General features: G+C 39.0%; 1 protein-coding gene and 3 non-coding genes across 5 annotated transcripts; all 4 read right to left on the reverse strand.

Annotated features, from left to right (window-relative positions):
- Window positions 1-1,434: 1,434 nt before the first annotated feature.
- vps37a (VPS37A subunit of ESCRT-I) lies at window positions 1,435-9,436 on the reverse strand. 2 transcript variants are annotated; one of them, XM_058082507.1, is made up of 12 exons: window positions 8,807-9,436; window positions 7,100-7,174; window positions 6,433-6,550; window positions 5,506-5,609; window positions 5,165-5,387; window positions 4,960-5,030; window positions 4,692-4,819; window positions 4,535-4,593; window positions 4,366-4,434; window positions 3,563-3,706; window positions 3,402-3,490; window positions 1,435-2,753 (listed from the first exon to the last, which is right to left on the reverse strand). In XM_058082507.1, the coding sequence occupies exons 1-11, from the start codon at window positions 8,914-8,916 to the stop codon at window positions 3,410-3,412; spliced, it is 1,182 nt and encodes a 393-aa protein (XP_057938490.1). In that variant the 5' UTR covers window positions 8,917-9,436; the 3' UTR covers window positions 1,435-2,753; window positions 3,402-3,409. The 2 variants fall into 2 exon arrangements, with proteins under 2 accessions (XP_057938490.1, XP_057938482.1); XM_058082499.1 differs by having other exon boundaries at window positions 5,165-5,390; window positions 8,807-9,421.
- A 455-nt stretch (window positions 9,437-9,891) lies between these two features.
- Window positions 9,892-10,107, reverse strand: LOC131101596 (small nucleolar RNA U3). The gene has a single exon (XR_009119241.1). It is a non-coding gene; the product is annotated as a small nucleolar RNA U3 (small nucleolar RNA).
- Window positions 10,108-11,245: 1,138 nt separating this feature from the next.
- On the reverse strand, window positions 11,246-11,461 carry LOC131101607 (small nucleolar RNA U3). The gene has a single exon (XR_009119246.1). It is a non-coding gene; the product is annotated as a small nucleolar RNA U3 (small nucleolar RNA).
- Window positions 11,462-12,683: 1,222 nt separating this feature from the next.
- LOC131101601 (small nucleolar RNA U3) lies at window positions 12,684-12,899 on the reverse strand. Its single transcript, XR_009119245.1, has one exon. It is a non-coding gene; the product is annotated as a small nucleolar RNA U3 (small nucleolar RNA).
- Window positions 12,900-13,093: the final 194 nt, after the last annotated feature.

A 13,093-nucleotide genomic window follows, 5' to 3' on the forward strand; every position in this document is an offset into this window, starting at 1 on the left:
ACCAAGGCAAGTTCCAGTTCCGTTCCAGACACATTACAAATGTAAACACGGCAATTACATTCAGAAATTGAAACTTTTACCTTAAACTCTTTTTACTTTTTTACGTATTGCATGCCCTCCTGTGGCACACACACAAAAAAATCAATGCATACAGGTCTGTTAATAACTTTTTACCATGCAAATTTACATTCAAAGACCAACTATAACATATGACATGTGGAAATGAACATTTAACATTTTTACCGTAGTGGACACCCTTGGCACACCAGCACTTGCAGCCTCGCCATGCCTAACAATGCTATTTATACCAGTTCTTTTTTGGCAACACTTTCAAATAAGGTACACAAAATGACAGTAGTTAATGAGGAACAAACCTCACCCTAACCACTACTCATTATAATTAGTGAACTATGTGAATTATAGTTCCTCTTTAGTCCCTCAATAACTACAGTATTTTTGTACCTTATTGTAAGGTGAGAACCAGCCTCTGCTTGTGTTTACTGTTACGCACACCATAATGCACGCTAATCGGGCGGACGAACGCAAACAAAGGCAAAATTTTAGCCTAAACCTGTGGATGTTAACCAAAAAAGTGTGCTAACCGAGGCGGATGTTAACCGAGGCACCACCGTATAACTATTTTAACAAAAACATGATCCAGGGGTAGTGTGAATGGTTGTTTGTCTATATGTGCCCTGTGATTGACTGGCGACCAGTCCAGGGTGTACCCCGCCTCTCGCCCGAAGACAGCTGGGATAGGCCCCAGCACCCCCGCGATCATCAAAAAAAAAAAAAAAAAAAGCGATAGAAAATGAATGAATGAATGATCCAGAGGTCTTCATTTTGGATGAAGACTGACCAACAATAGCAGTGCGCATTAAAGCATGCAGGAATCATCCGTGGTTGTCGTCCATCTGTCATGCCATGGCTCTGTAACTTATAAAAACTGGATTGTGATTACCTCTAAGTGGCTTTTTTTTAATGCTCAACTTATATTACATAGCTTAGCATTGACCTGATGGCGACAACACACTCACTGTCAAGTTCTTTTGGACTTAAGCCAGCCTGCACTTGAAAAGGCTGAGACGATTGAAAAAGACGATTTATCAACTCAACTGCAGTAGATTTTGATATTTCACACTTCAACTATATACAGGAATTTGTCACTTTAAGTTTAGAGTCAAAGATGAATAGTATCAAATGACTACTCAGACTAAAGACAGACCAATACTTGTTACACACCAGCGGTCTTCCCGATCTTATTTCGTCCACAAAGGTGTCATCATAATCGTCATTTACTCTCTGATGAATACAAGTAAAGTCACAAATGTCTAGTGCAATGAAAACATGACGATTAGGCTTTCTGTGATGACAGCTTAACATTCACCAACAAGGTAACAATGTATTGTCATACAAATGAAATCCCAGAAGATGTACTGTAAATGATTTAATATCCTAACATATTAAATAAAAATTTACAATACAAGGAGTCAAAGACTTTGTTTGCAATATACTCTATTATTAACATTATTTAAATACAGTTTTCAATGTCACTGACTTTTAATGCAGCATTTAATCAAATCATTCTTAACATTACTCCACATGTTGTCAGCTGTTTCATCAAAAAGGTCTAAAGTCCAAAGGTTGAATCCATTGATGGTGATCAATCATTCTCATGGCCAAAGTCAAGAGTAAAACACTAAAGGCAATGTTTTGATTAACCTTCATACAGTATATGGACTCAAACAAAAATGCTTAAAAGGATGAGTTTAGTTTTTTCCTCCACTGATGAGAGGAAATGTGTGCCCGTGGTGCTAACACCAGTGAACCACACACAAACAGAACCCAGAAAAACCCTGTAGTCTTTAAAAGTTACCAATGCTTACTTTTACTGTGAGGAAAGTTGAACGCATAAAGAATGCAACACAAACAGGCGGCAGATCCTAGTCCATCCTCTGTATTGATGAATTCCCCATTATCACCAGCATTAAATACATAAAAAAAAACGTTCAAACCATTCTTGCATTCAATACAAGACATAAACCATTAGTGTTATTAGAGTACTGTCTTGATGTTGTAAAATATGAATGTATCGGGAACACTGATCCATATTATTTGCCTTTCTAAATACAGTATATATCCCATTTCAACATCTGAAATTAGGTTACTGACTAAATTGTTGGTTTTAAATCCCTGACCTCTACAGCGTAATGATGCTGCCATTTCTGAGGGGAAATAACAGCAACATGTTCAGTGTAAGTAAACAAGAGGTTCAATGGGACATGAATCATGCGTCATTACAACACTTCTTTTCTTGGCCAGATGCTAAAGATGTCAATAAGAGATCTCGAAATTAGCATTTTAACAACTGTCTTGTGTTGGTGATTCTTCCTCCTCCAGAAAATATTACTAATTAAAGGAATACTGTCCTACGCTAGTCATACTTCTAACAGAGTTCACCTCACCCTACCACTCTTTAAATCTTTTGTCTTCTCTGATGAATCAAAACAGTACAGCATGTGCAACACAAAATATTGTATGGAACCTCAAAGCATGTACCAATTCTGGCCTCCTTTGGTGACCCAGAAGTCCTTCTTTCACAAAACCAAAAACCATCTGAGCACTTCTGTTAGTTAACATTGCCACGTCTGCTAACGTCTTGCTATTCCTCCAACTGTCCTCACTGTTGACATTGCACATCTAATGTCTTCATTCTTTTTGGTTGCCGGAAGGTAGCTGAGAATACAGCAAACCTGAGAAAAAAACATTACGTAATAAGAGACACATCAACTGAGACAAACATCAGGAAATATATGTGTAGCTGGTAGGGATGCTTCGATCAATTATGCGTCATTAGCAACGGACGATCACTAAAGCCGATCTGTGGCTAGTGTTATTGCAGCCCGTAGCGATCCTTTCATGCAGTATAGTGTCTTATCCTAACGTCTTGGGCAGCGTTTTATCTTGTTGGGTTGATAATGTTACCATGTGTGAGCTAGGCTAATAAATAAAATAATATATAAATAATAATAATTGAATCTATCAGACAAGATGAGCAGCCTTCCTCAGCAGTGGAAGACACTGGGAAGGCCCTCTCGCTTACCTGCAAGTCCTGCGAGAGCTGGAGAGTGAAATATGTTCTCTTGAAAAAGATGTTTTGGTCTAAAATAAGGTACCGGTTGTGGATTTTATGGTTCCTTTTTTTTCAGGAAAAAAGATATTGAAAAATCTCTAATTAATGTAATCGGTATTAGCCGATTTCAAACCTGCATGATCGGTATCAAAATCGCAGCATAAAACCCTGATCGGAGCATCCCTAGTAACTAGAGATGCAGATCACCACAATGTACCCCATTAGACATACGGTATCAGTACAGTCCTCTCTTTTGTCCATTGTGTACCTTATGTTCTAGTGGCTGCTAGGAAACTGTTCATGTGTGTTGACTGATTGTTGCAATTTCTCTTCTTTGGCCCTTCTGCTGTGGCAAAGCTGTAGAGAAACACAAAAGCAAATGAATACACATTTCATCAAGTACTTAAATACAAGCTGTGTATTGTTTACTGTTCTCTTTTCCATGAAGCTGGTCAGAAATTCATCTATGTCAGTGCGTCCCTCTAAAAAGTTTTCAGCCGTCTCCTCAGAATCCTCCTCCGCCTGGTGTGCTGCCACCTTCAATCGCGCCTGAAGAGTACTTGGGCTGCAGCTCTAGTTTTGGAAAGAGGTACCATTAGTTTCGCTCCTTTGCAGAAGTATTTGCAAACAATAACAAAAATGACTTTTAAGGCCACACAGCTAGGAGACCCGAGTTTGAGTCCACCCTCGGGCATCTCTGAGTGGAGTTTGCATGTTCTCCTCGTGCATGTTTGGGTTTTCTTGGGGACTCTGGCTTCCTCCCACATTCCAAAAACATGCATGCTAGGTGACTCCAAATTGTCCATAGGTATGAATGTGAGTGTGAATGGTTGTTTGTCTATATGTCCCTGTGATTGGCTGGTATTTGCAATTTGTAGTCTTTTTAATGAAAAATATTTTTCATTTTTCATGTATTATGCTTATAAGAAATGCAGTTAGAGAAACTAACACTCCTACAGTCCACCTTACACCCGTATTACCCAATATAATAAACATAACAGTAAATAAGCCATTAGGACATAAATAATAGCCATGCTCGTTTGTGTTATTATAAATGCGTTGCCTAGGGGAGTTGAGTTGACAAATGTTATATTTTTCTTCATAAAATGAACTAAAATGATGCTTCATTTTTGCTTCCCCTTTGGTACCCCATTCAGGAGAATGACCTACAGACAAAATAAGTGATGCGAGTTTACTCGATATTATGGATCCAACTGTTTGTAGCCACATACCTCACTGAGATCATGCTGTCTCTGCAGTTTTGTCTCAAAGGCAGACTTCAGATGAGTCAGCTGTTCAAACTGCCAACATAAAACACATGTGAGCTGCTGGACAACTACAGCATTCATCAATGTTGTTGATTGTGTGTTTGGGTATGACATTCATTTAATAGTATTTAACCTTGTAGATCATTTCTTGTCTTTTCCCTTCCAGTTGTGGTTCCATCTGAAGGTTTCTCTCTGTGAAGAGATGCATGAGCTTGTCAAGACAAATTCAAGGCTTCTCATTGTCGATTGCCTTCTTGACCTTACAGTTCAGAGATGGGAGAGGAACGTACTTGCCATATCCACTATGTTAGTGATCAACTCCTCTTTGTCATTTGTGACCTGCTTTAGTTGTGGCAATGTCATGAAGAACCTTAGTAACACATCTTCATTTTCAGACATGTCGGACAGCTGCGTCAAACTGGGCCACATTGCAGAGAGGGCAGGCAAATGGGTGATTGTGTACCATAGAGGAAGAAGATACAGCATATAATTTTTGTTAGTCAAAATCATACAAAACCTGTTAAATGAATAATGTCTTGACACATGAGAATGTATTACTTTAAGTCACAGAGTTCAGCAAAAGACTCAGGAATCTCGGGCATCTTATACATATGTCCATTTATTCCAGCCTGAAAATAAACAAAAAATCTAATTTACGACAAAGTAAACCATTGAACTGAAAGGGATCATATATCAATACTATTAAAGCTGTTTCTCAGCAGCTGCATTTTATTTTATTTTATTTTATTTATCATCGGTGTACCTGCAAATCTCCAACAGGTACAGGTAATGGCAGGTCAGTAAGAAGTCCATACGGAGCTGGACCTCTAGTAGATCCATGGACAGCGTCAACCCCTGGATGAAGCACTGGACCTGGCCCAGATGGAGCTGGTGCAGGAGACGGCGTATGACCTGGGCCAACATGGCGAGGACCGTAGTGGTAACCCCGAGTCGGGTAAGGAGGCATTCCTGATGGCTTGTACATACTGCTGTTGGTAAAGGTCAAATAAAGTTGATTTAGTTCATATTATTTTCATCTGATTACTCCTTTATTTACAATATTTGCCGCCGGTATAATCGTGCATAGAAAAGGAGCAGACTCACTAGGGAAAGCCAGATGAGCCAGCGGACATCAGGGCAGGAGGACTCTTCCAGAATTCATCTAGCAGACTCTGAATGACTTTTCCGAGGTCTGAGTGCATGCCAAACTGCAAGAAAAAATGCACTCACTTTATCACCATGTTTTTTTTTCTCAAAGTGTGGTCCACAGAGCACTAGTATGCATATGTATATAAAGAAGCCCAGAGCAGTCTGAGGGTAATTTAGGGTGCACTCACACTAGGCCATTCAAACCTTCACAGACTTGGGTGCAATTCCTCGTCCCTGTCTTGGCCCTGACTGACATGTGTCATTATCATGACTTTGTGGATTACTGCCAAGTCTTTGTTTCTTTAAATTGTGTACAGTCGGGTTCTGACTTTGTGGATTATGAAAAGTGGTGGTTATCATTAACAACTGTTATTGCATTCCAGTCATTTTATGATGTGCCAACGTTGCTTGTACATATATGAATGCACAAGCAACATGTTTATTAAGCAACCAATCCGAGTTGAGGCCTGTTCCTCAGAATTTTGCCAGAGGACAGGATTTATAAAGGACTTGAGTGTATAGCAGCTCATACTCATCTTATATTAAACAAGTTGTATAATGGACACAATCACAGTTTCAATACCCTTGGACCCATTTTCTATGAAAAATTACAGAATGTGAATTTTCCAACTGATTAACTGCTGTAGCCTTGAAGTGTTTTGCTGTCGTGTACTGTTGTAGTAGTCGGCAAGTGTGATGTTTTTGTATATATTTTGGTATAAACTGTATTGTTGCTCATATTACCTGATTTCGGCAATAGAAAAATAGGGGCTGCCGTTATGATGAGGCAGTAATCTACTGATAAGGGGTTAAGTGGACTTACTACCACCTTGATTTAGTGGTGTCTTACAATAATTCAGTAATATGAATGACTATACTTACATTACTGATGAGAGGGCTTGTGATCACTGTGCCATTATTGCTGTCAACAAGGTGGTGACCAACAGGAGGGTAGACACTAACTACCGGCCTCTCCTGAGGGAACTGAGGAGGAAGAAGACTGGAGACGAACAGTTTGATAACATCAGATTGAAACAAACCAAGAAGAGTGTTACAGACTTTAAAATACACAGTAGAATTGTGATAGTGTATCATAGTAGTTTCACTGAAACTAATGAGGTCAAACCCCACCTAAAAAAACTTTACACTCCCCAATATTCAATTGTTTCATAAGTACATATTTTTAACATTGTTACACTGAATGTGAACAGCAAAACAGACAGAAACAACAGAAACTAATGCATGACAATGTGGATTTTGTCTGGAATGAGTACAAGTTGGTACAGCGTGCTGTTCCAACAAATGGCTGAATGTTCTGTATCATCTTTAGTTGTCCAAGCAAATTGATTTAGAATTCCCAACATGGTTGAAAGAGTTAAATCTGATCAGGGACCGGCCTGTATTGCTCTTACACAAATGGTTTAGCATTGCATTACACATAGAAAACTGTCTTTACTCATTAGTATGAACTGTATAAAATTGTGAAGCCATACAAATGACTGCTCGTGATCTCCATAATCTGTGACTGTGACCGCAATTAAAAACTCACATGTTAACAGTGATGGTGGAGTTGCTGACTGTAAACGGGATCCTGTACTCCACATCTTTCTGGATTTCTGCAATGCTGTTTGGGATATAAAGAGACACAAGGGATCATAGATGAGATGAGATGGAAAAAAATTACAATGTTTTGTATAGTTTGTTCATGAAAACTCTGTTTTAATATGCAGATGTGTCTAAACTCTTTTGACTGGGAAAATATGCCCAAGTTTAGGGGCCGCCAACCTGTCGATTACCATTGAGCAGTCGATCTGGATTTGCCCGGTTGATAGCAGTAATAAATTTCATATTTATACAGTTGGGCTTCATGTTTTTACGCCCGATATCTTGCAAGACAGCTAAGGGTCGTCATCAGAGGACCAATGGCACATCTGAACCATCCAAATGTCAGTCTGTGATGACGATAAAAGATACCAAACAATATCAGACCTTACATGATATCAATGTCAGAACTGTGTATTAATAAAGCCATCAAACATTCATTCCATTGCGTCTGATGACATTCAGTCCTCACTCTCTACTACGACTGCAAAAATAGTAATACAAATAAATGCATTATCAAATCAGTGCCCTCTCCTCCCGGAGAATGACCCAATGGAAACGCATTTGACCACTAAATACGCCCACCGCTCTCCAGGCCCGCATCCAACCCTGAGCTCAGTCCCCAAAACCCAGACAGAGGTGTGTTTCAAAATTAATTAACAATTGATCACTGGTTTATATTTTACTGATCTCTTGAATGTGACATGCTATACCTGATACTGACCAATGGATGCTGGCTGGGTTGGCGTGTTTTGTGACATGTTTTCCTTCGAGACAAGTTTTTCTTTTTTGTTTGAATAATTGTTTGTTCCAGTTTATTGATGTCTCACAGTGCTTATTTCTCCAGCAAATATTCTAAGACTGTGAGCTGAGTACTCACACAAGGACTGCTGTGACATATATGTCTGCTAATATTGCCCAAGTTAATATTTCATATTGCATTTTATTCCTGATGCTAGGCTCAAACAATAGCAAATGTAGCGTGTTCCTTGGGTTGAAAATATGTATCCCTTATAAATATTCAGTGTGATTTCTAAGAATCCTGTCCTAGTGCCTGAATTATTCTTGCTCCTATGTAAAACTCCTATGTTGGACCTGGAATTGTAAAGTTTTGGTTCAATCTATCACATTGTAAATATGTGAATCGAAAAATGGGACAGACACTTGACGATTTTTTTTTCAACTATGAAAATATACCGATCAAAATGTATACAAAACCACACAAATTACGTACGCAAACTTGACTGAATGTTCCTAAGGGGCGTGTGTTATACTTAAAATGAAAAAAACGGCATTTTTATTGAAGACGTGCTTAACAAACATTGTTATGGCAAGACGTGACAGGCCAGTGACAGCACGTGTCATTAATGTCTAAAGATAGGCACGGCCACCGTCGCTAGCCAACTGGATTAGCAAACACACTGAGCTACGAGGAAGTGTTAGCACGCATTAGCCACGAAGAAATATAAACCGCCCACGAACAACACTTGATTTTCAAATGACTAGCCATTAACTGAACATGTTTAATCAGATATGAGCACTGTTTGGTAACTGCCAGTCAAAGTGGCTAGCTATATATTATTATATATATTATTATATATTAATGGTAGGTACAAACAGGTTCAAGTACTTGTGTTGTGTTATTGGCGTTTACCTGGGATGAGCAGCTTTCAGTGACTCAATCTGCCGCTGCCTTTGTTGCTGAAGACTGTTGAGTGGAGGGTGAGGTCCGGAGCCTTTTGAGACGGGGAAAAGCCAGTTCATCCTATCCAAACTAAACGGTAAACCGAACTTGGTAGTAGAATGCTAAGGTCGGCTACAAACTCGATGGAAAGGCAGTACACTTAAGTGGAGCTATGGTATATGGCTAACTAATAGCTAGTGAGTAACGTCAACAACTCCTTTTCGTCCGCAAACGCTTTTTGGAGCTATGTTACACCATCAGATATAGCATCTGGATAAAATACCTATACCCTTTTTCCTTTGGCAGTGGAATTAATGTCGCTAAAACGTGAAAAAATTCCGGCTACTGGAAAACAACATTTACGCTTAAGCAACTTATTTACGTAACACGTCACAGTGAAACGACGAACTTCCTGTGTGTGCTTTCAAAATAAAATGTTCTAGAAGCACATTTGAGTTTTTCATTAAACTGAGTTTTTTTTTGTAGCATGTTTCTCTTGGTGTACTATTAGATATAGAGATTTAACGACGCCCTTATTTTGCTAGCACAGCTTTTTGTGAAGGCTCAAAATGTGTTTTGTGTTTGTGAATGGCTCTTGACGGTAGAAAATACCCCAAAACAAAACAGTGATCATGTCTTAGTACATTTTATTGACAGCAGATTCACTATAGCTTCTGCTTAGACAGCAACGTTCCAACTCTGATGAAATAAAATATATAACGTGAATGATTACGTTTGACCCTTCATACGTTTAAAGTAGCGCGCGTTGACGATTCAAAACGGACCTGCTGTCTGTCATTTCCGGGTTATTTTAGCGCTTCTTCTTTCAGTTTTTCCCTTTATGGGTCGCCACAGCAAATCAACCGCCCTTTATTATTTAGGGTGGTTAGTGTGCAACATACAGTTTTGCCCATTTCGGTGACAAAATTATGCCTGATTGAGAGTAGTTCTTGCATAGAATATTGCCCCTGTTCTTTGGTATTACAAGCTACTAACAGTCATTATTCTACTATAATCATATTGAGATTACGTCATTGCTTCTACACATGTTCAGATCCACTCTGGTCATATTCCTTCCCTCAATGCTCCATAAATGAAGCATAGAACGGTCATCAATGACTGAGAGCATATGATAGAATCACTACTCTCAGCCCGCTTCACGTTCAGGAAGGAATATCACGTCTCATCATCGTGGATAGTGAGATCGTACACTTTAGAAACACATTTCTCAAGTCGATAACTATAGAAATGATCCCTGAAAGTATAGTCTTAATTCTACCATGGGTCCCGACGGAACGTCATCTACAAGACTACCACTTTCACTCGGGGTGTTCATGCAGTTTATGCCTGTAAAAGATACAGTTCACTAGTGGAAAATGAATTCAGTAAGTTTAAAACAATACCGACTTATTTCGTCGACTTTAAATTCTTAAAAATGAGACTACAATACCAATTTAATTACTACCCAGAATGCTTTGCAGTATTACTCGTTTTAAAATGAAATCAGGTGCTTCGGTCACTAAAGCGTTCACCGACTTCTTAGCATGTATAGCATATTATTACTTGAATAATTGTAATGCCATTGCCGACGCTGGGGGTTATATATTCACTTTATCTTCGGAAGAAGGAAAAGCAATGTCCGTCTGTTAAATCTTCCGACATTAAACAAGCATCGTACTCAGGTTCCCACTCTAGGTTTTTTACGAGGTTAAAACTCGTAAAAAAAATCAGACTACAAAGTTGGCTAACCCGATTTGAGCAACACATCATGAGCGAGTGACGCTGGAATCAGCAAGGTAGGTTGAGGTGTAAGGTTTATAGTAGGCTTCCACGTTAAATGCGCAGTTATAATCCTGACTCGCTCCATATTACACTGGCTCGTGGCTGCTCTGTTCTCGTGAGATAGCTTTTCTCTAAACTGGAATTAATGTCACGACATCTCGTGACACGTCTAGATAACATGAAAATACAATTAAGGAGACCTAACATCATTCTTTTGGCTTCCATTTGTTATGAACACCGTTCATCCTCCTGACCTTGCAATTCATACCAAGCCATATTGATTAAAGTCGAATTAGAGATGGGGAATGAGCCCGAAGCCTCGACGTTTGAGTCAATGGGACTTCTTGAATCACATTGCTTCAAAAGCTTGTATCACTGCAAATATTACGTGACAGATTTTGACCCTTCGTACGTCACAGCCCGTGTTGGCGATTCAAAACGGACAATACAAAAAACAAATAAACAAACAATGATGTCTGTAACAATTACCTTACTTCGCTTGATGTAGTTACATGTTGATGTTTGTTATGACTTCGCCGCTCTTCCACAAGATGTCGCTATTGTGCTGGCTTCAAAAAAAGCAAAGTAACTCGACTGAGTTCATTGTTATTGACAGCTGTTTAAGTGTCCACTCTGGTCATATTCCTTCCCTCAGCGCTCCAAAATTGAAGCAAAGAACGTTCATCAATGACTGAAAGCATATGATAGACTCATTACTCTCAGTCCGCTTCACGTTCAGAAAGGAATATCACTTCTCATCATCGTGGGTAGTGAGATCGTACACTTTAGAAACACATTTCTCAAGTCAATAACTATAGAAATGATCCCTGAAAGTATAGTCTTAACTCAATTGTGGGTTCCGACTGGAAGTCATCTACAAGACTACCATTTTCACTTGGGGTGCTCATGGTGTTTATTCCTGTAAAAATACAGTTCATGAGTGGAAAATGAATTAAGTAAATTTAAGATAATACTGACTTATTACGTCGACTTTAAATTCAGTAAAATTTAATTACAATTTTAATTACAATTTACAATTGAATATGGCCCAGAATGCTTTGCGGGCACCCACTTCTTTGCAGCATGTCTTCTTCTTTCTCTTTCGGATTTTCCCTTCAGGGGTCACCACAGCAAATCGATCGCCTACATCCAGCCCTGTCTTGTGCATCTGTCTCTCTCACACCAACAACCAGATTACAGCGTCTACACAACCGATCCGGTGTGGAAGTAGGATTTGCATCATTGGTTTGGCAAAATTTTGCCCTTCCTTACACGACCCTCAGTATTTATCAGGTTTGGGAAAGCATGTAATTACCGTATTTTCTGGACTATAAGTTGCTCCGGAGTATAAGTTGCACAAGGCCAAAAAATCATAATTAGGTTTTAAAAAAAACATACATAAGTCACACTGGAGTACAAGTCCCATTTTTTGCGGGTAATTTATTTTACTTGACCAAAACAGACATTACGCCATCTTGGAAGGCAAGTTCTAACATTAATAAAATAATAGAGAACAGGCTGAATATGTGTAAGATATGCTAACACAATGATTACTTAGCTACACAAAAATAAACATGAACAGAAAAGGTGTCCAGTGTTTATGTAACATAACAGTATTACTTACTCCAAACTTTCTCTCTGCTGCTCGATGACTGTTTTAAGCTGCAAGTATTGAATATCGAATTGTTAAGGAGTAGGCAATATCATTTTCAATTTTGAAATTTAGTTTGGATCAAAAACGAACTTTCAGCAGCAGTCCAGTGCTGATAGCTCGCCTCCATTTTTAAAACTGAAGGAAGTCTCTAGCTGCGGGTTACGTCATTAATTGAGCATGCGCACCCGGGATAAATATAAACAGGAAAAGACACAATTCAATCTTGCTAATATTTTAATGCACGCAGAAAGCTAAAGGTTTTGGTCGGTGAACGCATGACTAACGGAGATTGATCTAACTTAATACTTCCACCAGATGTCACTGCTAAGCGGTTTCAATCATGCTGAGATAAGAGAGTTTCGGACTAATCGAAAAAAAGAAACACTTCATTGTCATTGACATGAATAACCGTCCACTCTGATCATATTCCTACCCTCAATGCTCCATAAATGAAGCAAAGAACGTTCATCAATGACTGAGAGCGTATGATAGATTCATTACTCTCAGCCCGCTTCACGTTCAGGAAGGAATATCACATCTCATCATCGTGGGTAGTGAGATCGTACACTTTAGAAACACATTTCTCAAGTCGATGACTATAGAAATGATCCCTGAAAGTATAGTCTTAATTCTACCATGGGTTCCGACGGAAGGTCATCTACAAGACTACCACTTTCACTTGGGGTGCTCATGGTGTTTATTCCTGTAAAAATACAGTTCATGAGTTGAAGTGGAAGTAGGTTTAAGACAAAACTGACTTATTACGTCGACTTTAAATTCTTTAAAATGAGACTACAATACCAATGTAATTACTACCCAGA

Source organism: Doryrhamphus excisus, chromosome 1 (assembly GCF_030265055.1).
Source record: "Doryrhamphus excisus isolate RoL2022-K1 chromosome 1, RoL_Dexc_1.0, whole genome shotgun sequence".
Lineage (NCBI taxonomy): Eukaryota > Metazoa > Chordata > Actinopteri > Syngnathiformes > Syngnathidae > Doryrhamphus > Doryrhamphus excisus.